We start from the raw sequence: 27,257 nt of genomic DNA on the forward strand, positions 1-27,257 counted from the left end.
AGATTATAATGCAAATAATTACTGGATGTCATTTGGTGGACTAGAACTACAGATCGGAAATGACAAAAATGCTTTGACAAAAAATTGCGAATTCTTAGTTATTTCTTTGTTTGCCTTTCTTACTAATTTTACATTAGCATTCAAATTTCGAGAAATTAGCTTGAAATTGGAAATGTAATCTCGAGGTAGGGTTGTCAGTTCTTCTAACATCACGATAAATTATAAAAATCTTTAAATTACCCAGTCTGGTTCTAGACAGCATTTTCCTCAAAATTACTGAGAACCGGTTTAAAAAGTCTGCAATTTGCACTCAACCGGATATTTCTTAAGACTATTAACACAATTAATGTGTTACAAAAAACACGAAATTTAAAATTACAATATTGTTCTAAATGGAAAAATTGTGATTGCAGATTCGAAAAGTACATTTAATTTCTCAAAAAATGACATGTTCCAAAATGTTTTAAACTTGAGTAACGAAAAATTTCCGATTTCGTGTGAGTTGGCAGATAATGACCCAATAACGAACTTCACTGTCGAATTTCAGTGGAAAATATTGTTTTTTGTCCGTTTTAGCACAAATGTCCGATACGCAATAACAGCAACCCTCTGAGAAATGTAACGCCCCGATCAGTCTGATGGTTGAATAAAATCGGGCTGATCGGGGCGTTAAAGGAGAATGAGCAAATTTGTATGGGAGCTGGTCCAAGGATGTACACGAACGGGACCTACTTTTTTCGAAAGATCTCGCCGAGACATGAAAAAAAGTCTTCTGGATCAACTCTCTAAACCCCGGGGTTCAAAAGTTACAAGTTGTTGAAGTTTGAGCATTTTGGGTAAAAATGTACAAAAAATCGTATTTTTGCTATTTCTAAAATCATTTATAAAATCTCCATTTTATTATGGATTTTGCTCATCTTGACTTCATTCGACGCGTATCAGCAAAAACTATGAGTTCTAATATGTCTTAGCATGATTGAAACATGATTTCTCTTGTTTTTATACGTTTGAACCGTTTGTACAAGAGGCATCCCATAGAAACAAGTCGAAACTTCAAGGTTTTGAAACCGGATCCGACCCAAACTGCTTCAGTGAGTATGGAGGGCTTCAGTGCAATGTTGTAACAACTTATTGGGATGGTCTGAGTCATCCGAGAACTCCTTGGAGTTAAGACCGGCGAGTCTACCGCCGTAACAAGCAAGATGTCGGCGGTTTTTGACCACTGATCATACCCGTATAGCTTCAGTGAGTGTGGTAAACTACTTTGCTAATGTGTTAGGATGTCCTGGGTCATCCAAGGACTCCCTGGAGTTAAGATCTGTGGGTCTACTACCGTAACAAGCAAAATGTCGACCGGTTTTGACAACGGAACATACCCGCATAGCTTCAGTGAGTGTGGTAGACTACTTTGCTAATATGTTAGGATGTCCTGGGTCATCCAAGGACTCCCTGGAGTTATGATCTGTGGAGCTACAGCCGTAACAAGCAAGAGGTCGACGATTTTTGACCCCGGAACATACCCGCATAGCTTCAGTCAGTATGGCTTTCTTAATGTGTTAAGATGTCTTTGGTCATCCTAGGACTCCCTGGAGTTAAGATATTTGGGTCACTGTAACAAGAAAAAGGTCGACGATTTAAAACCGCGCATCATAACCGCAAAGATTCAGTGAGTATGGCAGACTTTATTGCTGTTATGTTGGGATGTTCTGGACCATTCCAGGGAGTCCTTGTAACAGCCGTAGACCTACAGATCATAACTCCAGGGAGTCCTAGGATGACCAAAGACATCCCAACACATTAACAAAGCAGTCTACCATACTGACTGAAGCTATGCGGGTATGTTCCGGAGTCAAAAACCGTCGACCTCTTGCTTGTTAAGGCTGTAGCTCCACAGATCATAACTCCAGGGAGTCCTTGGATGACCCAGGACATCCTAAGACATTAGCAAAGTAGTCTACCACACTCACTGAAGCTATACGGGTATGATCAGTGGTCAAAAACCGCCGACATCTTGCTTGTTACGGCGGTAGACTCACCGGTCTTAACTCCAAGGAGATCTCGGATGACTCAGACCATCCCAATAAGTTGTTACAACATTGCACTGAAGCCTTCCATACTCACTGAAGCAGTTTGGGTCGGATCCGGTTTCAAAACCTTGAAGTTTCGACTTGTTTCTATGGGATACCTCTTGCACAAACGGTTCAAACGGATAAAGACAAGTGAAATCATGTTTCAATCATGCTAAGATATATCAGAATTCATAGTTTTTGCTGATACGCGTCGAATGAAGTCAAGAAAATCTAAATCCATAATGAAACAGAGATTTTATAAATGATTTTAAAAATAGCAAAAATACGATTTTTCGTATATTTTTACTCAAAATGCTCAAACTTCAACAGCATGTAACTTTTGAACCCCGGGGTTTAGAGAGTTGGTCCAGAAGACTTTTTTTCATGTCTCGGCGAGATCTTTCGAAAAAAGTTGGTCCCGTTCGTGTACATCCTTGGACCAAATTCGCCCATTCTCCTTTGTCTGAACCACGCATAAGGCTACGTGTTAATTTTTCACGAAAAAACTGAATTTCCTCCAAATTTCAAGAAAAAGTACAGGATATTTTATTTTTGAAAGAAAACATGGTTTTAAACCAAACTGCATCAATTACTCAAAAGATATGGAAATGCATATGGGTTATTTATGCAAACAGGGGCAGTTTAGTCATTTTAAAAATACTTCTCTTCATCATAATATGCGTGAAATAATCGCTTTTTCTGGTATGGGTATTAGAAAGGTTAAGGAAATAAACAAAACTGTTGAAAACATTCTTAAGTTTACAATACCACTTCAGTGAACGGTAACTCATTTGAAGATTCACTTTTCAATCGCAAAAAAATTCCAAGCATCGTTAAAGGTATTTCACTACCGTCTCCAAACGCTCGTTTCCAGCTAAAGATATTGAATGCCATGGTCGTTCGGCAAAGACATTTCCTCAGTCAGTCAGCATCCCTATGCGAGCTAGGGCCACCTTCGTCACACGTCTTTGACCTTAGCCATTTTTATCAGCAAGAGCCTTTCGCCGACGAGAAGAAAAACCACGCAAGAAAATACACATGTTCGGTCATAAATTCAGCAGTGGCGAACCATGAATGTGTCGTTATCAACGTCGTCTTCATCAGAGTTGTGTGCACCAACCTTTTCGGATTGCCGTTTTTGAAGATACTGGCGAGGGGAAAAACTAGTCGGTATTCAAATATGGTGCTATTCCAACCGGTTGGACAGCAGAAAAGTCGTGGTTGTACGATTTTCCCCCCTCCTTCACACCCTCTTTTCCCTAACCATGGAAATGACTCCCCTGCAAAGGCCACCACTAACCTAACATGGACATGGGCTCAGCATAAACCAGTAGTGAAATGGCTCATCCAGGATCAAGTTCGCTTCTTGAACGGCGACGTCAACAACGCGGTACGACAGCTCTTGGAAGTGGGAAAACTCTTGAAAAGTACCATTCCAACCACGTATGAAGAAGTGGAATAAAACGTTAAGGCGGTACGAGCGGATAACTTCAAAAAAAGATAGTGGAAGATTTTTTTTTTTTCAAAATATGTAAAGTATTTTTTTTTTTGATTGCAAAACTAATTTTGTTTTAAAAAAAATAGCTCAGTAAAAAAATAAAAAATATAATTTGAAAATACCTGAAAAAATGTTGCTCCTACTTTTGTATAGCTCTAAATTTACCTTTTTAAGTTCCCTCAACCACATCAACTTACAACTTTGCTGAAGACACCAAATCGAACAGAAAATCCCTTCCCAAGAAACAGATTTTCATATTTCACATATACATTTCGTATAGACACCTGCCAACATTCTAATTGAAATCGTATGAATAGTGCAAACGGGCTGTATTGGTCATAGGGATGCCCACGAAAAAAATAAAATAAAGAAATAATTATCATGAAATTGACTGCTTTTGTGGAGAATTGCTCCAAAGACACAAATCTAGAAACCCCTTAAAACATTATTTTTTTCTAATTTTGAATGTTCAATTTCTTCCAAAAATTTGGCACAATTAAAAAAGGTACAAAATTATCCAAAAAAAAGTTAAGTTAGACTTCTAGTTGTTTTTTTTATTTATTTAAGTAAAATACTCTTGAAACAAAATGGTCTCAAAATCATTTAAAACATGCTTGTAGGCACCCCCTTAACTTAGACCTCAACGCTAAAATACTTAAACGAAGTTGAACACCGGCTTGTAAGAAAAAAGGCTTCACGCTGAGACCAAGCAATAAAAGGCTTGAAGCCGGGATTGAGGGTTGTGTGTGGTTTTGGGTGCTCGAAGCTTTACTTAATTACTATTTTGCGAGACAATCATGATTAGTGGAAATATGTGGTTAATAAAAGGTGGATAGTTTGTGGTTTTCGTATGCGGTGAGTCTCTTGATGGCTCGAGAAGAAACTCGACAAGACGAACTTCGTCCAGCTGGAAAATGTTTTCAGTGATTAACACGAATTAGCACCTTACCAATACTTGGCGACTTCAGCAAGTTTGGCCCTTTTTGTGAGCTTCAATCAGCGATTGGTTTGAGTTAAGCTAAAAACTTAAAACTATTCGTGTGGTCAACTTCAAGTCAAGTTCAACGTAAGGAGAAACTGAAAGTGTAGAAAATGTATTAAATAAATTTTGTTGCATTTATATACTCAACACATTACTTTTTGTGAAAAGGTCTATCGTAGAGTCTATCCAATTTCTTTGCATATCTTCTATATTTTTATTTTGAGTGTTTGAACAATTTATTTTACTAATTGGGCCAAATTTTTAAGTTTATATATTCGTAAGTATTGTTAAGCCTAAATTCCGATAAATTTTTCATTTGTAAATGGTATTCAATACATACAAAAAAGATATGATAAACTAAAAAAATCGTCGAAGCCCCGTCTAGACAGCAATAAACCAGTTTGTTATGAACGCAACATTAGGCGGTTCAATGAGGTTAGAAATTTGACACTCCCTTCCCTAACCACATTTTTCTCTTCCTTCTCCCAACCATCTCGATATCTAAACCGAAAGTAAAAGTTCAATCGAGTTCAATCATCTTTGGAAGTCAAAAAACCAACCACAAAACAGTAATGGTCCTTTCCACAATCGATTTACCAAGCCAGAAATTGTCAACTGAAATTTCCCATTGAACCTTCACCTGTTTGGCAAACAAAGTTTAGAGGACCTTTGGGAACGTAACTCAAAGTGACTGCAAATTGTCCAACAAACAAGTGCTGCAAGGAAAAGCCCCCACAGGGGCTCGACCGTACTCTTAGTTGGAAGCCCTTTTTTATGGTAGAGGTAAAGCAGAAGATGTTTTGCCGATGCAAACTCGCCGCACGTTTTTCCAATCATTTAGCTGCCAAGAAGACACTATCACTCTCGCCTTCTAATGTGCATAGGGGACTGGCTCAACTAACCATCTGGGCAATGTCACCAAAGTTGATGACCACCAGAAGTAGAAAGGGTAACCAACAAATTGTTATAATTTATTTGATTATAATTAAAGATTACCTTCATGAAATGAAATAAGAAAAGATTGTAATACATTTTTTATCTTTAATGTCGTAGTTAATATTAAAGAACCAAAATTTTTTTTTTTTGCTAATATTTAGCAGTTTATTTTATTAATTTTGAGTGCACTTTACAACATTTTCAAGTTCAAGTGTTTCAAGTGTAAGTTTTATCTAATTTAAAAAAAGAAAAAAAATCAGGAATAATATAAGAAATTTCTCAAAAATATAAAATTTCATCTAGCAAACAGACTAGAGTTATTAGTAATTCGGAAAATCACATTTTTTAAATTGTTTATGAATTGACTAGCTAAAATTACGATTTATTTGTATGATACTGAATGTAAATTAATTGGATTCCTAATGTAGATTGTGAAATTAAAAAGTGAAATTTTAACAAGTTTTTTAAAACATTATTCAAACATATGCTGTTAACTAAAGTTTTGGTCGGATAATTATAATTAAACTTTTGTTTCTCAAATTTCACACCAGTTACACAGAATGTGTGATGCTAAAAAACTCGTTTAAAACTAATGAATGAATGAATGAATAATTCTCATACCCGCCGGCAGTATGGTCCAGTTCACAGGTGATCGCTTGATCAAACAGTTCGTCATCTTATGTTTCCCATTCCTCCAAAGCAACTGAAATTTGAGTGAATTTCACTCAGATCTGGGTGAATAGAACTCAGTTTTCGTGGAATTCTGAGTGATATTCACTCTAGTCTGACAGATGTCCCCTTTACTCTCCCTTTACATATCTGATAATTGTCGATTTTGATGAAAGCTGAGTGATTTTGAACGTGCGTGTACAGTAGGGTGCCCAGAAAAAATGACCCCCTGCTCCACAAGCAAAAATTGGTTTTTCGGGTTATTTTAAGCATCTGTGCAAATTTTGAGCGAAATTGGTTGAGATTAACCCATTGATACCCGAGCCTAAAGTTGGTTAAAAAAATGTTTTTCATACAAAAATGACTTTTTTAAATCGCTAATAGCTTTTCAGGATCGAGTTTTACGGCTTTGGTGTGTTCTACAAAGTTGTAGAGCATTAAATTTTCAATAAGAATCTCACGTTTGGGAATATTTGGATGGAAGTAGCGCACCGTGCAGACCAAACTGTAAGAAAATTGGGTTTTCCATACATTTTTTCGATTTTTCCCATACAAACTTCACCTTTGAGTATCAATGGGTAAATGTTAACCGATTTTGCTCATATTTGACCCAGAGTCCTAAAATAGCCCAAAAAACCATATTCAGCTTGTGGAGCGAGGTTTTGAGTAAAAGTCCCATATTCTGGGCACCCTAGTGTACAGAGACCCATTTTCTTTCGGTGATTTTTAAAAGGAGGGGGAGGGGGGGGGAGCAAAAAAGGTAAATAAAATTTACAGCCGCCTGTTTCGATCAATTTATAAGCACGTTTTAAACATTTGTTTTGTTTAATAATAACCGTAGAGATTATTTTAAAATTACCAAAAATAAGGCCGATGCAAATATTTTCCAAAGTTTTTGTTCCTCGGCCTTGGCCTGGTCAAGGAGAGGGGGCATAATAATAAAAATTTAAAAAAATTAATAACATGCCAGAATTTCTACATTTTAATGAAATATATTCGAACGCAATTTTCGCTTAAAAAGCTGGATTCGAAAATTTATTATACACCCGTGCAGTTGATATACAATCATAAGTTTTGAAAACAAAATTATGTGGTGAAAAAAAAGCTAGCGAAAAAAAACTTTTTCGGTTTTCTACAATGAAAACTTACCAAAATTCAACAGATTTTTGATATTTTTTTTAAATCTGCTAAAAATAATTATAAACGCAAGGGGAATGCGTTTTAGGGGAAGGTGGGGCAAGAGGAACAATCGCTCGTACGGCCGTAATTTTTACAATTTTGATTATTTCCAGTATGAGGAATTGTTGCTAGCAATGCAATTAGCTGATTCTACTACCACATAACCGCCAAAACGACGTAAACGCCACGGGGCATAATATTGAATGAAGTTTTTTTTCAAAACCTTTGTTTTCTTATAATATTTGGAAAGTACAAAATAAGGCTTATTGTTCGTTTTAAGGCTCATTTTATCAAAATACTATTTTTCCTTAATCAGTAGTGTCTCTACCAATGACTTGCACCTATTACAAAGTATGATTTAACTTTTGGTTATTTTTGTTGAGAGCTTTTGAAAAATCTTGTTCAGGTGGGGCAAGTGTACCATATGGAGTTTTAGTATGGAAAAAAATACGAATTACTGCAACAACATATTTTATTGGGAAAAAAACATAAACGTACTTAAAAACTGATAAACAATTGTTAAAAAATTTGTCCATGCAAAATATAGTAGTATTATGAAAATTTACTGTTTATCATCTAAGTAATTCGTTTTTTTTCGTAAAAACGATCAAATTTTTTGTAAAATATCATTATTTAATCTAAAAATGAAAGAAAGGTTTCAAATACATTCTAATCTGATGTGTTTAATTGATAACAGTTCAATTGTTAGCAAATTAACATGTTGTTTCATGCATTGTTCCTCTTGCCCCAACGGGTTGTTCGTCTTAGTTGAGTAGAACGCACGGATAACCAAAAATTTTAATATCAATTTTTCACATTAAAAAACAGGATTTTTTAAAAACTTGTTATATCAAAGTCTTAGTTAAGACCTGGAATATGATGAATATACAGAATCTGACAGATTTTTTTAACGTTTTTAATGGGTTTTAATGAGCATTTCCTTAGCTTGTTACACTTGCCCCACTTTCTCCTACAGCACCGCAAAAACATTTTTTTTGCTAAAATATAAATTGTCGTCAATACTTAGTTATTTTGGAAATTAATGATTGCAAAACAACTGGACAGGTGTATAATGCATTTAAAAACTTTTTTTTCATCAAAATTTTAGAACCGTGGCTAGTAAATTAAATTTTTAATCTTTTTTTTATGTTATGCAAACAAAAAATTATGATGGTGTAAAAATTGACATTATTATTACACTCAACATCAACAGTTTGGCTTGGGTTACACCTTGACATTCGACCTCTTGTGGATATATTAGAAACTGCGTTTTAAAAGCTTTTGTTAATAGTCTTTTTCGCAAGCATTCAGGCGTAATTAAAAACAAAGAAAAGAAGCATTTGCAATACATTCTGTAAGGAGGGCATCAATCAATGAGGTATTTAAAAAACGTTTTTTTTTTACTCCTCTGTACTTACAAGTAACTACATTCACAAGTATCATGTTCAATTTTCCATTCTAGCCTAAATAGTTCCCACTGCGCGCAGATCATGTCCTCAAATCTATCTTATCCCGTCTTAGTCCCCAACATCGATCACACCTGTAATGAAACACCCCGAACAATACTCTCCCTGAAAGACAGTACCCTCTTGCGATGACCTCCTTGACTTCGGGACACCCTAGAGACGGCCGCCGTGCAATACCCCAGCAAAATTTTCTTGCTGCCGGTGGCCGAAGCGTCTGCAGCACGAGAGAGTTTTCATTCCCCGTTTTGGGACCCGCGCACACGAAAACCGGCAGCAGCTCGGGGAGAGACTTGTTCGGCGGCGGTTCGTCGTCTTCGCCTCGTTCGCATCTCATCGTTCGTATAAAGCCCAACGTTTGGCCGGAGTCGGGCTTAATGTTACCTTGATCTTGAATCGGTACAGTCGTGTGTTTTGCCGAGCGGAACACAGCACGAGTTCCGGCGACTTGAATTGACAGCAATTAACGAACATAGTTTAGTGTCGACCGGGAGATCCCGTGACGAAATAGTGAGAGAGACTGTTGTGAAGGGCGGCGGGGGTGTGCGAAAATTTTCCCCTCAGTAATTTAGTGTCCAAGTGTCCGGAATTCCGGAAAAATTGGTGAAACCATGATAAGAAAACGGCCGTTGATGCCGCTACTGCTGCTGCTGGTGGCGGTGACCACGCTGGCGGATGCCCAGAAAGCGGAAAGTCGAGGTATGATTTGTGGTGGCTGCTGTGCGCAAGGCCAGAAATGATGTTCAAACTTTTTGAAACTTAAGTATACACAGATTAATATATACGCGGATGGTACAGATAATCAGCAAAGTGTGAGATTTTTCTGCCAGGCGAAATTGGCTGCCAGCTCTCGGAACTAGTGAGTTCGTGAACAACAATGTGTTGAGAAATGGAGAGATTGTGTCCAACCGATCCCAAACAGAGGCGTTGAGGAGTTATGAATGCTTCTTCTCTTCTTATGATAGGTCATGTCCAAAGGGGTGTTGCACAATTCACGGTTGTTTTTATTGTTGTTGAGAGGATGGCTTTTTTTGTGTTTGAGTCATTTAACCCTATGGACACCTGGGTGTTGATAGAAGAAGTTTCTGGAGATGGTGAAAGGTCTGAATACAAGCACAAACTTCAGTCATTTCAACAGGCAGCATCCGGCAGTTAGGTGTAATGTTACGGCATAATGACTGTAAGAAATGGGCCTTGTGGTGGACCCGTTAAGTGAATATGACTTACGGAAGAAATTGAAAGTTGATGGTGTAAGTTTTTTTACTCCACACACATTATCAAAAATATTGCAGATTTTTCAAATACTTTTTTACTTCAAAAAAACATAGTCAAGCCTACGTATTGGTACTCAAGAACTTATTTCATTCTTAGGGATTGGCTTTCTAGAGTCACCAAACTAAGCAAATCCTTTTTTTTTTTTTTTTTGCAGACTGTTCAATTTTACCGTACCCATTTCAGGCCTAAAGGGTCATATTACCCAAAAAAAATTCTAAGCTTGCCTTAAAAAAAAGAAAAATCTAAATTTTATTTAAAAAAAAAGTCAAAACAACTGAAAACAATGAGAAAGTTATTTTTTCTACTTTGAAATTATATTTAGCATGTTTGGGTTCTTTTAAAAATATTTGGAATTTTTGTTGAAAAATACATAGAAAAGCAAAAATACTGGAATGATCACATGTCGAAACAAAATTTCAAAGATGAATTGGCGATATTTCACGACAGAATTTCCAGATCTCCAAACATTATATTACCTAGATAGGTGACGATTCTTGAGATTTTCAATTTCCCGGGAATCGAGAGTTGTATTTTGCTATTTCCCGGGAATTCCCGGGACCCGGGAGTTTTTTTAAACTATGCAATAGTGCCATTAATTTAACAGAAATGTAATAAATTTGTTACTTTTCAACCAATTCAGTTACAATTAATTCAAACTTATTCAATGAAATGTTAACTTTAGTAGCCTCGTTTTATAGTTCACAGTTCTACATTTTGAAATATTTTTTTTCTGAATTCTGAAGCTTTTTGCATGAACTTGTCATTAGATTTTTTAAAATTTAAAATGAGCTAATATATAATTTCCCAATATCGTTATTTTTGCAGTATAATAAATAACGACTCAAAACAACATTTTGAAATTGTTTTTCCTTCTTGGGTCAACTGTAAATATTGAATAAAGAAATATTTACCTGGAAAATATTAATTAATTAATTACCTTGATACAGCGACATTAGCTTACATAGAATAAAAAAAAACAAAATTTTAAGGTGTGCTATGTTTGAAAGATGATATGGAAATTGAACTTGGCTTGAAAAGGCATTTTCCTCTTAGAAATAATAAATAGAAATAATTGAAAAAAAAACTTGAGTTTTTCTTTTCTGGTGTGTACCTGCTAAGAATGCTTTAAAATAACTTTTGGCTACACTCAATTATAGTTATTGGATTTTTTGACAGAAGATTATAGAAGCATTGGTTTATTTAAACTTGAATATCGATCATTGAACACTTAATGTTGTGAACGAAATTCGATTTTTTCAAATGTTTTTCTGATTAAAATATATAATTTGGCTTTCATATTTATAAGAATAAAATTTCCCGGGAGTCTCGACCAAATTGCCCGGTCAAAAAATGATTGATTTTCCGGGATTTTTTTCCCGGGAATTTCCGCTCGTCACCCTCTACCTAGAATTTTAACTGAGATGATATTTATGTTAATTTTGGTTAAGAATTACATCAATTGGATTTGAATTTTGATCTAGCCGTCTTATGATGTAATCGTTCATAAAAAAGGTTACTAAATCATCAATGTTCATGACTTATCGTATTACAATAAGATGGTTCTGCCAGTAATTTTCGAGACCTAGCCTTGAAAGCAACGACATTGTTCACCAAAGTACACATTTTTCGACAAGACTGCCAGATCTTTGGTTCTTTCGAGGTTTTTAAATTCATTTCTGAAAAATTATGAAAGTCTGGGCACTATTTTTTAAAACCGCCCTATTATAAAACTTCCGGATCTTAACCATATTTCAACTTTTAAACCTTTTTGTCAAGCCATTAAATGTTAATATAATCGAATGGGAACCCAACACGGTATCAAGGCACTCTAACTAACAAAAACAAAGATTGGATCCTGCAGAACAGGTCTGGACTATTGGAAATTGAAAATTGGTAATTCTTTACCAACTCACACGAAATCGGAAAAAGTGGCCCGACCCCTTTTCGATTTGCGTTAAGCTTTGTTCTAAGGGGTAACTTTTGTCCCTGATCACGAATCTGAGGTCCAGTTTTGCATTTAAACAAAAAAAAAACATTTTAAAATTTCGTGTTTTTTGTAACCCTGCAAGGATTATTTCGTAGAGTATAACAATGTTTTACAAAGTTGTAGAACAGACAATAACATTTTTTTTGGAATATAAACATAATGGGCTTGGCTGCTTTTTTCGCATGTTCAAAATGGAAGGGGACGTACCCCCCCTCCGTCACGAGATACACAGCAAAAAATCCGATGGTAAAATCGCATGCAAAAGCATGCACATCACCTTCGTCAAAAAAGACACTTAATATTACACGCTGCATGTACAATTTTTGTAAACACAAAAAAAAAAGTTGCAACCGACGGGACTCAAACCCAGCACCTACAGTAAGGACTGGCGCCTTAGCCCGCTCGGCCATCAGACCGATGAAAAATGTAGAGGATAAACGTATATGTGAGCTTCACATTTCGGTCAAGTAGGTTTTCCATACTGATGGGCTACATATTTCAGGGTGTAATATTACACAGAATTTCATAAAATAATGCAAAACTTATTTTACACCCAAGCCTTTTACACGCAGCTGGATTACTACTTTATTTGCTGTGTATCAAAAAACGGACCTCGGATTCGTAATCAGGGAAAAAAGTATCACGCAAATCGAAAAAGGGTCGGGGAGTTGGCGGAAAATGACCCAAATAGAAAAACATTTTGTTATTCCAACAAATGATTTTTTAGCAATTAAAAGTACATAATTATTGATTTTTTTTAACTTACATTATATTTTTTGCTTGCAATTTTCACAACAAATAATCTTTATGCTAATTTTTATATAACACATTTTGGATGTTAGTCAAATACGCGCCCAAAGTTGGTCTACAAACAGAGTAATTCTCGATTTTTTGTTATTAGGTCCTATAAACAAATTTAAACATTGTTGTATCCCTTTCAGAACTTATGTCAATGTGCATCGGAGTAAGCGGGATACACTCAATGTTTACATTTGTTTATAGGACCTAATAAATAAACTCTAGAATTTTTCAATGTTTTGGCAAAGTAATGTAAAACAAGTCAAACCACTGAACACATGTTGTTTTACAAATACTAATAGAAAATTGGTATTTTTTTTTATTCTAAAAAAGCAAAGAAAAATTTGCGTTGAAAATTGAATCCAGCTTGAAAACGGAAAACGATTCAATTTCTCACCCCTTTCGTTGCTCTTATTGATTAGTTAATCTCTCATGTTTCGCCACATTGTGTTGCATCCTCTCATACATTTCAAAACATCGAAACGTTCAATTAATTTGTAGCATCCAATTTCTCTCCACGTGGTGATTTATTTTTCCGAACGCTAAGTAAAAACAATTTCTACATTAAATTTCTCTACCCCAGCGTTGATGGTTACCATCGTACGAAGCCGGCCAGTTCGGCGACTCTTTCTTATCACCGTGTCTGCCATCGTCCGCGCGGTGAACGGTTTCGCTTTCAAGCTCCAAAAAATCCGTACAAATGCTGCACGCATGACCCCCTCCTTCCCCGTTGTTCCTGAGCTGGGCCCCACCAAAATTCGAATTTCACCGCGAATGCCAAGGCCGACGCGGAACGCGTTTCATAAATTATTCCATGTTCAATGGGTGTCCACGATCGCCAGCCGATGATGGGCGTCACAGATTGGCCCAGCTAACGGTCATTCGCAAGTCGTTAATTTGATTTGAGTTCCTTCGCTGGTACCCTCAAATACCTTCGGGGAGGTGAAGGGCAGTGCTCAATCAAGGGTGTTTAACACACCTTACGTGAGAAATCTTCCTCCAAAATCTGTCAATCATGGCACGTTTTGGGTGCGAGTACGCACCTGGAATGTCGAAGCTCAGCGAACTTTCATCTCTTGAAATTGAATACCAAGTACAAAAGGCATCTGAACAGATTGTACTTATTAACCTAAAGGTACAACCCATGAATTACGTAGCATTTTGGTTTGATTTGTGATTTTTTATATTACTACATGGATTTTCTCTAAATTTGAAGGTATCTTTAAAAAAAATATACTAAGAATTCAAATAAATATGTTAAGTTTTTTAAAGAATTTTACAATAAACATCTAACAATAATTATGAAAATCTTCACCAAACCCGAATTGTTTGCAATAGTGTCGTTTTTAAATTTCACCCAACCCAACTAGGCGCGCACTGACCGCCCACTGACATTTAGGAGGCCAATGTTCACACCTAGTTGCAAGTGAAATTTGTAACAATTTCCAAAAACTAATACGACGCCAAACCAATATAAAAAGAAGAAGAGGTCCACCAACTAACGATCATCACCGAGCGCACGGAACCGCCGCCAAACACGCACTCATTTAGCTTCGACAATTAGTTTTGAACGGCGGCGTGTTGTTAGTTCGGGTCAGCACCGTTAGGGGAGGGTGACCAGTAGTTGTATTTTTTTTTATTTTCAAAATTTGGGCATTTTAAATGTTGTTCATTTTTACAATAAAAAGATATAATTAAAAAAAAGTGTCAAAATTTTGAAATTTTGATTTCAAGAATTTCTCCCCTATTAACTTCAAAAACACGCTCCTGAACTTGTACGTACCACGGAATGCCGATTGCCCTCGCCCCTCCTCCACTTTGGGGCCACGTCCGTTCCGTCCGTACGGTGCCTGCTTCAATAACCTTCCCCACCAATCAATTGTCGTTACTGACCTGTGCGCTGCTGCCACAAACTGACTTTCTTCACTTTCGTTTGCGCAGGCTGCTGTCCCAGATTCACAGCTCGGCACCTTGTTTAGCGGAAGTTACCGTCCGGTCATCATCATTTACTTGAGTGGAACGAAAATCAATGGATTGCGGAGTAAAACTGATTTTAAAAGGGCAGAATTTGAAATTAAAAACAGTACAAGCAAAAGAAAAGTATCTTTGAAAATTGGAAAATAAAGTGTTTAACTTAAGCTTACCATAATAAAGTAACCTTGCTCAATATCGGCGCCCTCCCATGAGGATAAAGTTCATCAAAGTGGTAGGAGAAAAGAGCAGGAAATCCTTTTGTAATTAGGACTGGTTAGATCGAATTTCATTACTGAACTTATAATCGACTCCATGCCTTTGGAGCTGCGATAACATGTAATGGTCATCTTGAACATTCCACAACAGAATCACACGCGATAGCAGTGTCAAATGTCGATCGATTACCGATGTGTCTTTTTAGTTTGCGTGCCTTCCGAGCGGCGATGCTACGAACGAAGTTATCTGATATGATAATAATGTGCAAATGCTTTTAATTGTTCATCATATAATCGACACTATAGGGTCGAATGTGACAGTCCATTTTGATCGTTCCTCAACAAAAAACACACGTAAACAATTATCTATACCAAAAGAAACAAAAACTTATTAAGATTATATTTTGCCTAAAACGGTAACACATTTTTTGAATTTATGTTTTGCAGTTGTTTTAATGCCGTTAGCCGTAAAATTTCAATGTGTTGTTATCGGCATGCCGTGAAATTTAAAATTTTTTGGGCATACAAAATATTATATTTTTGACACAATTCCGATTGCCAATTGCCGATTTCCGAAATATGCAATCGGATAAATTTAACAAAATTTATGTTTTTAGTCTAATCTAATCTAATCTAATCTAACACAGACGCAGCCAGTCCGATGAAAGCATGCTGGAAAGTCTTGTGATTAGATTACGCCCCAAGCACTTTTCTTGTCAATATTAATAATTGCAGTACATCCGAGAACACCCGAAAATGTATTACAAAAATTAAAGCGGCCAGCCCTACTGCGTTGTGTTTACCGCAGAGAGGATTCTGTGAACGGATCACATTTCACAGAATCTACAGGGGAGGAAGGATGCGTGGACATACCGTACCAAACGCTCCGTTTTATATTTGCATTGGTTTTGTGTAGGGTGTGTCAAGTGTTATCATATATAATATTTTTTCAATTTATCATGTGTTATTTAATAAATTACCTCCATGTCATGCTGAAAGGAATATTTGATTATTTATGGAGACGGTTATAGTACAGATGAATAGAATATAGAGAGAAGAATAAAATAGAATAGTTGAATGAGAATGAGGATTGCTTGAGATAGCAAATGTCAAAAAGATTGTTAACAGAAATGAGAAAAAAACTAAATTTTGTTATCTTTGATAATTTCAAAAGGATTCACTGCACTGATGTTGGCAAACGTGCAAGAAAAAACAAAAGGGGGCGAAACTGTGACACAAATTGAGTTAAACAAACAGCTGTTCGCGTCTTCCAAAATTGTTCGGAACAAAAAGAACGCATTCACCTGAAAACTGCATCGTTGACGAAGACTTTGCCGCCGATCCGCCGCCGAAGTCAGTGTGTGTGTGACCGACGCTGCTGGGTTGCTGGGACGCCAACTTCCAAAAGCTCCTGCTGTCATCTCTTCGTCGATGTTTTCCCCAGCTGCCAAATGTCAAATCAAAGCTCCTGCTCACTAACACAAACACTCGCGACTACACTCTCGCGCGTAATTTCTCTTCGTCAACATTTCGGCAGCCAAACTCCATCAAGGCCAGTCTCCGGCAACAAATTTGGTCATCAAGAAAAACCAAAATAACAGCACGGAATCAAAAACATTCAACCAAACTTCATAATCTTTTAGAACCGCATCTTCGACTGAACTAATGCACACTATTTTCAACTAGAACAAGTAATGATTTCGCAGAAAAAAAAACGATTTTAAAAGGGAACAGCGACGTGACGCGACTCTTACTTTTCGTTCTCTCTCGTCCTCTTAACAAAATTTATGTTTTTAGTTTAAAAAAAACTAAAAAAATCTTTTGGATGTTTGCAAAATTTTAATTATCTGGACAGGTCGGTAAAATAAACCCGTTGATTAAAGGTCATTATTTAGGGACCATCCACAAACCACGTGGACACTTTTTTGGAAATCTCAACAATTTCCATACAAATGAAATCTTTTTTGTATGGAGCGTGGACAAAACTTTTGTTGTTGGATTGTTGGTGACTTTTTGAAAGGGGGGGGGGGGGGGGTTAGAGGGGGTTCATCTTTAAAAATATAAATAAATACGATCGTTTTTTTATATATACAGCTTTGTTTTTGAGGTCAGATTTTTCTTAAGATCTTTTGTGGCCATGAAAGAAAGATTGAAAAAGGATAGAAAACTTGCAAAAATATTAAAAAAAACGATACTTTTCCATTTTTCGAAACTATTTAAATTTTAATTTGAAAGAATGTAAAAGTCTCTAAAATATTCCAACAATTTTTATAAATAAAATAAAAACTTACAAAATATTTGGAAATAGTATTTATAAAAAGCGAACTGGTAATATTTAAAAAAAATGGAAAAATTCACAAAATCATTACGACAGTTAAGAATAAGGTTTTTTTTCAATTAAGGCCGTTGCAAATATTTATATTTTTCAAAGTTTATGTCATATACCCCCCCCCCCCCTTTAATATTGGTCCGAAAAATCAGGGGGCAAAAATTTTTTTTTCAAAAAAATATCAAAATTTCAATGGAAATAGAAGTCTAATCAACTGAAAACAATCCTAAATGCCTTTTTCTGCATTGATAATCATATTTAACATGTTTGGAGTCGTTTGAAAATAATTTGAACTTTTAGGAAATTACAATGTACAGCACCGCAAAAACTTTTTTTTCTCGCAAAAATAAAATTTTCATAAGTATTTAGAAATTTTGGAAATCAATGATTGCAAAACAACTGGACAGGTGTATGATGCATTTTAAAACACTTTTTTCATTCAAATGTTGACACCGTGGCCTGTAATTTCAATTTTTAGCTTTTTTTATTTCCCTCCCCCTCGACTTTGATCAGAGTCGAGGGACATAAACTTCAAAAAATATTTGCAACGGCCTAAATAAAAACTTAAAAAAATATTTGAGAAGTCGAACTTTTTTTTTGGAAGAACTGCTAATGTTTGAAAGAATGAAAAAACTCACAAAAACATTACGACAGTCAAAAATATGTTGTTTAATTAAAAAAACTTAAAAAATATTATAGAAGTCGACCTTTTTTGGAAGAACAGCTCATGTTTGAAAGAATGGAAAAACTCACAAAAATATGTTGACAATCAAGAATAGGTTGTTTTTGTAAATAAAACTAAACTTCCAAAATATCTTAGAAGTCAAACTTTTGTTTAAGGAACTGCAATGATTATGTTTGGAAGAATGGAAAAACTCACAAATATATTTTGACAATCAAGAAAAGGTTGTTTTTTTCAAATAAAATTAAAACTAAAAAAATATTTTTAGAAGTCGAACTTTTTTTGGAAGAACAGCTCATGTTTGAAAGAATGGAAAAACTCACAAATGTATTTTGACAATCAAGAATAGGTTGTTTTTAAAAATAAAATAAAAACATAAAAAATATTTTAGAAGTCGAACTTTTTTTTTGGCAGAACAGCTCATGTTTGAAAGAATGGAAAAACTTACAAACATATTACGACAAACAAGAAAATCAGACTTGTTTGTAAGAAAATAAAGTTTGCAAGATTTTTTTAAAGTTTATAATTATAATTATTTATTCTATTTTTTCACATTCAACCTTTTGTCCTTTTGACGTTTGATCCATTCGACCTTTTGTCCACTTTCGACCTTTTGTCCATTCGACCTTATGTCTTTCGACCTTTTGGCATTCGACCTTTTGTCCATTCGACCTTATGTCTTTCGACCTTTTGTCGCACATCCGTTCAGGAAATCATAAAGACGGTGAAATTGCGACCATATTATTTACACAATTTCTTATGAATCTTTTGAACCAAAATTTCACAGACTTCTAAATCGCTTAAGCACTTCTTCCCAGAAACCCATCAACCAACCAATCAGTATCCAGACTTTACACTCCGATAAGCTCCACTGAAGAAAATCGTCTCGTGACTTGCATCCGTCTGCACCTTTGTTTTTTCCGAAGAACTTTACCAGCTAATTAACCGCCAGAAGGCACGATCATCATCCCGGAGGGAGGCGCAATTTGTCACTCACCATAAACCATAATTTCTCGCTAGCTTCGAGGTTGAAATCTGCAGCAGTTGATGTAACTATGAACAGAAAAATTCCAACAATTATCGCGCACACTGAACGGATCATGCCCTGTCGGAAGATGATGGCGCATGAGAAGGGCACTTGAGTCAATTGATCGGTCCAGTGCTCTACATAATTCAAGTGCCTAAGATCAATAAAACCGATCGATAAATGGTTCGATAAGACAAAGATCGTTGAGTTAGTTGCGCTAGATTGTGTGGTACATTCTTCGAATCTGAACCACTCCGTTACCAGAGATGAGCTTGAGCGTCTCTGAAGTCTGGAGCTGAACGTTACCGTTACCGTAGCAAGCACGTTTCATTACAGTGGTTGTACTACGCTATCGAGCCACCGTGGGACCGGTTCGATGGGGTTGTTGTGGACGAAACTCGTTTCGTGTGTTCCAATTATTCAATCTACGGGATACAAAAAAAGAGGGAGAGTGATGCACGCGTGTCCCATTAATGGATTAAGACGAAGACGAAGATAAACAGACTTGTCACTTTTGAAACGAGCTTGAATAGAAATTTTCCCAAGTGATTCCTGTTAGTTGACAGATGGTCACCATACCTTGGTCGTCATATTTATTTATTCAAATACAAATAATTTTAAAGGAATGCATTCGATGCACTGAACCAAATCATTAATCAACACAGCAAAAAATCCGATGGTAAAATCGCATGCAAAAGCATGCACATCACCTTCGTCAAAATAAACATTTAATATTACACACTGCATGTACAAATTTTGCAAATCCCAAAAACAAATTGCAACCGGCGGGATTCAAACCCAGCACCAACAGTAAGGACTGGCGCCTTAGCCCACTCGGCCATCAGACCGCTGCAAATCTGTAAGGATAAACGCATATATGAGCTTGACATTTCGGTCAAGTAGGTTTCCCATACTGATGGGCTACATATTTCTGGGTGTAAAATTACATAAAATTGCATAAAATAATGCAATTTTTATTTTACACCCAGCACTTTTACACGCAGCTGGATTACTACTTTTTTAGCTGTGAAGCTGTCACCTTTTATTTTGACATCTCGCAAAAAAATGTTGAACAGGTTTCACATGAAATAGTGTCAAATCACCGGTGTTCTGCTGTGAGTGTAAAATCTTGTTTACCAACAAGTTCAGATTGAACCGTCCCGCCTGCGCGTCCTACATGCAAACCTGATTACCAGCAACATGGTGCAGAATTGTGCACCATGTAGCATTTATCAAGAAATGGAACATGAATAACAAAACGATTATTTGTCAAAGTGGCGTAACTGCAATTTTTGCATAAAAAATAGGAAACTTTGGTGATATTTCTCCAAATACGTATAATTTCATCGATTCAAATTTCAAAGGTACAAATCAACTAATTTTAGTAAATTTGCTTTAAAGAGCAATAATGACACATAAACCACCTCCAACTCATCTTCAACGCATTTTCTTTTTTTCTTCATCTGGGTTGCAACGGAACGGATATGATTATAAGATGTGTATGTTGCAAGCGTGCAAGGTAATATTTAAAAACTGCATGCCATGAAAAGAGAGATGACGGAATTTGCATTTGCTCAGCGACACACGGCGAAGACTCCACAACACTTTATAGTGGTACTTGAGTGACGTCAGGCTGTCACTCCTTGTAAGGGTTTGAATGCGGAGGCATGGAGGATACTGTGTTGAAAGTGAAATCTTTGCTTCAGTACACCGAGGATGATGTGCGGTGGAATAAGCGATTTTAGTTTTTGACTTAATATGAATGTGAGATTCATAAACGTGAAACAATCAGAACTTATTTATATTCTACATTCAACTAAATACAGTCCAGACTCGATTATCCGAAGCTTCGATTATCCCAAGTTCGATTATCCGAAGGTTTGTATGGGACTTCGGATAATCGAATCATGAACAAAAAAAAATCGTATTTTATTTTTTTCTAACTTTTAACATCGATTTCGAGTTCTGCAACCCCATTTTAGTCAAATGTGAATATTTGCTTGCTTTTTAAATTAAAATAGTTTTTTTATCATCGCCATTTTGGCCGCCATCTTGGATTTGAAAAATCTAAATCACTCTACAGTAGTCTAGGAGTCATACTAAAGCTCAACAATCAAAAATATGACAAAGACTTTTTTTCGTGATTCGATTATCCGAAGTTTCGATTATCAGAAGTGAAATTTTGCCAAGACTTTCGGATATTCGAGTCTGAACTGTATCGAAAATAACATAATAAAAAAAAAACTTTTAATTTATTGAATATGGAGCCTCAGCAACCTTTGAGGGTGCTACAGTCGACCCTCTGGCTGTCGATCTTCTCGATATCAATATTGCTCCACCTGTCAATTAATTTTTCAGTCCCATAAAAGCATGCTTGATTTTTCATTCTATAATTTGATACCTCCCGCTCTCGACGGTCCCTTCAATATCGAGACAGAGAGATTCCACTGTATAATGTTCAGTAAGAATACTCAGCTTAAGCAAACAACTTGAGATTTTTTAGAAAAAAAATTCTCTTGTGAAGAAAAATATTAAACCAACCTTGATTTTTTGGTAATTTCTAGTCTTATCTTGAATTATCAATTTACAAAATATTGTTATCAAAAAAGTCATCCGGAACGAACGCAGTTCGGAATGGACGTTTTCCTGAATAGACGTATCCCGGAATAGTTGATATCCGGAATGGACACTTCCCTTAAGGGATTTTTGCCGAATTATAAATTCTTGATACATTCCCTCAAAAATGTTTTTTTACGAAAAGAAACTATTTTAAACTATATGTATTAATAAGAATACTAAGCTTATCTAATCCAAGGAAAAGGATTACACATACAGTTGACTCTCTAATTGTCGATATTTCAAAGAAGATTGCAAAAAAAATATCTAAAAAAAAATCTGCAAGTTCAAACATTTTTTAAATTATTATGAATTCAAGAATGTTAATTTTCAAGTTGTTTCAAAAAGATTGTACTTCTAGTTCCAATGAACTCAGATTTTTTTTAAAACAAAATATTGCCCTCCCATTTTTCTATCTAATTTAGTAAGAGAGGCTTTCTCTCATCCCGGTGGGAATAAATCGGGGTTTTACCTGATCAAAAGTTTATTAAACACCAAATTCTGCGTCTTTAAAATTTTATAGATAATATTTTTGAAATTTCCTGAAATGTTTGTAGCAAAATGTTAAAAAATAATGCGCAGCCGTTTTTTTGATAAATTCAAACATAACTTTCTAATGCCATCTCGATATGAAATTTCTGGAAAACTTACATCATATTTCTTATTAAATGACATGTCTTACCATTTTTCAACAGTTGAGTGAAGGAACTATGTTTTCTACTGAAAAATGCACTTGTTTGGGAATTTGGAGAACGTCTTAAAATCGGGCGTACTTTTTTGCATAATATTTCAGATTTTGAAAAAAAAAATCATAAACATTATTTTTTTCAAATACAAAAAATGTTAGAGATCGTACCTCCCCTTCTTCACGAGATATGTGAATTTGAACCTCGGATTCGTGCCTAGGTACATTTTTTTTAAATCTTTTTTTTTTGCAATTCCGTCGTGAAACTAGATATTTGTCTTTTTACTCTCGAACAACGAAACATCCTACTTCTCTTTACCAATAATTACAGAATCGAAAATTAATACTTTGCGATACAAGGGATGAAAAGTTGATCTTTTCAGCACCAGTATCGAAAAGTATTACTTTTCAAAATTGTTTTGATTGAATTGAATGAATTGGCTAGTGCTTTTCGAAATTGCAAAAATGTTGTATGCAACTTGTTACCAAACTTGATCTTTCCAGCACTCGTCGAAATTATCCAACTTAGTGAACCTTGTTGGATGAATGTACGACCCGTGTTGAAAAAAAAAATCTTCTTTTTCCAACTTGTGATATAAACTATTATTATCCTGCGTTATACGAAAACTTTCATAAATGATATTATCGTTAAAATGTTCAAACGTCAACTATTAAAATAGATCCAGCTCCCACCGAGATATCATCTCCGATCAACCTCAATCCTAGTCCGATACACCTCGGACGATCGATCCACCTTGTTAAGGTCAAACAACTTGAATTGATCTACGAACGCTTTCACTCTCATTGATAAGATCTTCCACCGTATCTCGCAAGGCATTTCACTTTCGAAGCCCTCGAACATTCTGCAAACAGAGAGACTCGCGCAGTGCTGAATTATTACATCCAAGTTCTAATGGACCATAAAGCATCGCTCGTGTAAACAGCAGCTCCTCTTCTCAGTTGAGTAACTGGCTGAAATTCGCAATAAATTTCATTCCGAACCCTTTCAGGGAAAGAAAAAAAAGCACCGACAACTTTCTTCCCCCGATATTTGCCACCGGCCAGCTCGATTCATTCACTTGAAATGCGCAATAATTTTCCAGCAAATGATTGTTGACTAGTGAAGAAGATGCTGCACAAAAAAAATCGCTGAAAGCTGAATGAAAAACGACACGAAATGTGGAAAGGAGCCATTTTCCGGCTCGTTTTCGCATCAATCAAATGCGATAAATTGCATTTAAGATTATCCCACAAAGCGGAATCGCGGTTTGATCCATTGAGGAAAAAAACGCCTCACTCAATTAGCGTGTATTCATCGACAGTCCTCAAAACGAGCGTTTAATATTAATAGTTTTGCACAAATCTAGTTGATCGTGTGCCATTTGCACACAAATTGACCATCATTTATAACTCACGATTAACCATTCTTTCTTTCTCTCTTTTCTGATTCCGTAGCTACCGTGGATTCGTCAGCGATCTTGGAGAGTGCCATGTGTCTGATTCGGGCCCAGCCGATGCTGTGCATACGGCAGCAGGCCGCCCGGATGCTGGACAACTGGGAGGACATTCTGGACGCGAAGAAGCACGAAATGATGGGTGAGTGTCAGCTTTACCAGGAAATTAAGATTAAATGCAGTCAAGACATTTTCTAGCCATTAAAATAGTGGTGAATAAAGATAGACTTTTTTTTAAATTAATTTCAAGTTGAAATTTTCAACAGAAATTTAATTTTGTTATTTGAACAAATTTTATAAAATAAAAAAAAAACTGTCCAAGAAGCTAAACCTCGCTAATCTGTGCGCCCATTTCCCAGGAATGTCACCAAGTAGCTCTCATTTTTTTCCGAGAGTGTTTCCTCCTAGTTGAAACTCGCTCTTGAATCCCACGCGTGAGCTCGAACGAGCCTCCACATAAAGTGAAAACTCCTCATTAGACGACGAGGATAATTGCTGATAAATAGTTCCTACGTCGTCGGAAAAGCGGAGAATCTCTGTTCACGCTAGTTCGATTTGGGTCAAGTTTGAAACCTGCGAGAAAAACTGGTTCTATTGGCCCCCCCCCTCCAACAGTAGGTGACACATTTCGAGAAGAAAAACTCCAAAGCGTAGAACTTGTTTATACAGTTTGATCTAATTACGATTACGTGCAGAGTGATTACGACTGGGACAGCTCTGGAAATGGGTGAAAACAGAAGTTGAACTTGACCGTTGTTGCTTGAAGCAGTGAGAGGAAAAACAGGCTTTGCCATTTACTGTATATGCATTTCACAGACACTGAGACTATGTTGGGGCTCTTCTTTAACTAAAACTTGTTTCTCCGACATGATGAAACCATGTACCATAATGCAACTGCACGTTATAGTTGATGGTATTTGGAGCAAGATGAATTAAGTTTAAGTCCAGTTCACGGTTTCTAAATCGCTTAACAACTTTATTGTTATCAATCGTAGTATAAATTATAACTATTGCTATACAGTCCAAACTCGATTATCCGAAGGCCTTGGCAAAATTTCAATTCGTATAATCAAAACTTTGGATAATCGAAACAAAAAAAAAACATTTTTTTGTTTTTGATTCGATTATCCGAATTCTCTTTCAAACCTTCGGATAATCGAACTTCGAATAATCCAAACTTCGGATAATCTAGTTGGGACTGTTCCCTAAAATGATGAAGAGGGGAAATCAATTATTCCATCATTTATTTGAATCGAAAAACAAATGAATTAGATAAAGTTTATCAACACTATTTCAACAAAAGAGAACAAAAACAAAAGAAAAACCCGGAACATCACTCAATCAACAAAAACTGCATCAAATTAAGCTCGAGCAATTATCAATTTAGAGCATCAGTACCGCTCGACCGTGTACATCTGTTAATCACCACTTTTCATATCACGTTTTTATGCCCCATAATTTCCAAATCGCACTGCCGGATGTAGCGTATAAACGGTTCCACATTACTCTTCCAGACGAATGGCATGCAAATTGTTTACATTTTGCACCTCGCTCTTAAACGGCGTGTGTCTGCTGTATCAAATGTTTATGAATTGCAACACAGTGTGTACAACAACAGGCACAAAAAAAAGAAGAACATGAGATCTCACCATTCCATTTATAACGTCATAATAGCACAATGAAGCACAGATCAAGCTTGAGGAGAAGTGTTGAAAAAATGTACAAAGGATAGTGTTTAAGACAGAACAAACCCATTATTAATCAGAAACGTTCAAATTAATTGAATACTAGCCTTTCAAACGAAACATGTTGCTAGTTCGACGCCAACATTTCAAAAAGCATCATGTACAAACCATGTGTTTTGAGAAAAACGCATTTGAATGTTGAGCATCATTTTTCAATTCCCATTTTAATTTAAAAGCAAAAGACGATGTTCTAATGATAACAAACGATGAAAAACGTTGCTTTTATTGATACTTGATCATCCATATTCAATAAAACATTATTTCCGTCACTATATTTAAGAAAAACAAACATAAATTCTTTTGAAATCACCAACGTCTATATCATCCTGCTGTCATTGGAGGGGAAGCTTTGTTATGATTGGTTTTTCTTCGCCGAATGTACATGGCTCTTATTGCAAGCGGAGGGGAAGTTTTGTTATGATTCGCTTCTTGTCGGCAAATGTATATGGCGTCTTTTTCATGATGTTTTTTTTTTTCGTCACGAGGTTCATGTAGTCTTTCATTTGACAGGTTGATAGGGCTATATAAACAGGCACTGCTGATGCCAGAGATTTTGATTATGTTTTTCTTTTTTCAATGATCACTAAAAAATGCTCAACACTCAACCGAGAGGAAAAAGCTCCCAAACTTGTAGCAGTAGCACTCAAACTTTGACTCAAACACTACAGTGCACAAACTGTTTGGATAATGCAACAACAAAGTTTGAGAACATTTTGCTCTCAGGTTTATTCTGATAAAATGTTGAATGTTTGTATACTCTGATTGATTAATCAGCTGAAATGAAAAGAACACAATTTTATGTAGGTTAGCGAAATTTGATAATGTGATAATTTTCACAAATTGAATAGAGAGAATTTTACTCTCAACCGTCTGCCATGACAAAAATAAAACCAAATTTCACCATCTTAAAAAATCTTCTATGTTAAAACGGTATGCCTTCAGTAGAAGAAAGAAACCTTAGAAAAAGATATTTCCTCTTGGTGGTAAAATACACGTGTTTCGAGAGACGCTCTCAGAAAGACCATCTGATAATAGTGTATTTCCGACGGCTGCCGGCGGTAAAGGTTTTATGGCGTGAGCGAATGGTGCTGGTAATGATGGCTTAATGTGCAGCTTCTAGGCGTATCCGATACCTACGATTAAAGTAAGCTCAGCGTAAATGTGCGTGAAGAAATTGAAGGGATAGTGTTTTCTTTTTCCTCTTGAAGAGGAGATGAAACTGCAATTAGTTACATTCTCAAGAATTGAGAGGAATTCGAATGGTCAACATAAAATAGTAGTTTATGCAACAAGTTACAAAAAGAAAATTTTCTCAAAACGCGTAGTACAACGAGTTGGATAAATACGACAAGAAAAAAATCAAGTTTCGCAACGAATTCCAACGAGACCATAAGATACGTACTTCTTCTAAACAACTCCTCAATTCTAAGGAACTTAACTATACTAAGTTAAGTCTTAACTACACTAATGTTTAGGCGGGGCCAGACAATGCCCAATTACCTCGGAATTATGCCGCTAGGTTCTCTTCTTTTCTGAAATGGGCTGTCACCACTTGAAGGGTGACTGAGATCTGTATCTGCAAAACCCAAGTCAGATACAAACTATACTTTCTTATAATTTCGCTGTCGGCCAGTGGCTATCCAGATTATAAAGCGAAGATGGAGTTACCGATGG

The 27,257-nt window shown here is 36.0% G+C and overlaps 1 protein-coding gene across 4 annotated transcripts in view; it reads left to right on the forward strand.

The window, feature by feature from the left end:
- The first annotated feature begins 9,174 nt into the window (after positions 1 to 9,174).
- LOC120428626 (uncharacterized) overlaps positions 9,175 to 27,257 on the forward strand; it is a 31,522-nt gene continuing 13,439 nt past the window's right edge. Inside the window, exons 1-2 of one of the 4 annotated variants that reach the window (XM_039593676.2) lie at positions 9,175 to 9,495; positions 23,840 to 23,980. In XM_039593676.2, the coding sequence (XP_039449610.1) occupies positions 9,408 to 9,495; positions 23,840 to 23,980 (229 nt within the window). In that variant the 5' untranslated portion in view covers positions 9,175 to 9,407. The remainder of the gene's footprint in view (positions 9,496 to 23,839; positions 23,981 to 27,257) is intronic. The other 3 variants (XM_039593675.2, XM_052710635.1, XM_039593677.2) reach the window with 3 other exon arrangements.

This window comes from Culex pipiens, chromosome 3 (genome assembly GCF_016801865.2).
Source record: "Culex pipiens pallens isolate TS chromosome 3, TS_CPP_V2, whole genome shotgun sequence".
Classification (NCBI taxonomy): Eukaryota; Metazoa; Arthropoda; class Insecta; order Diptera; family Culicidae; genus Culex; species Culex pipiens.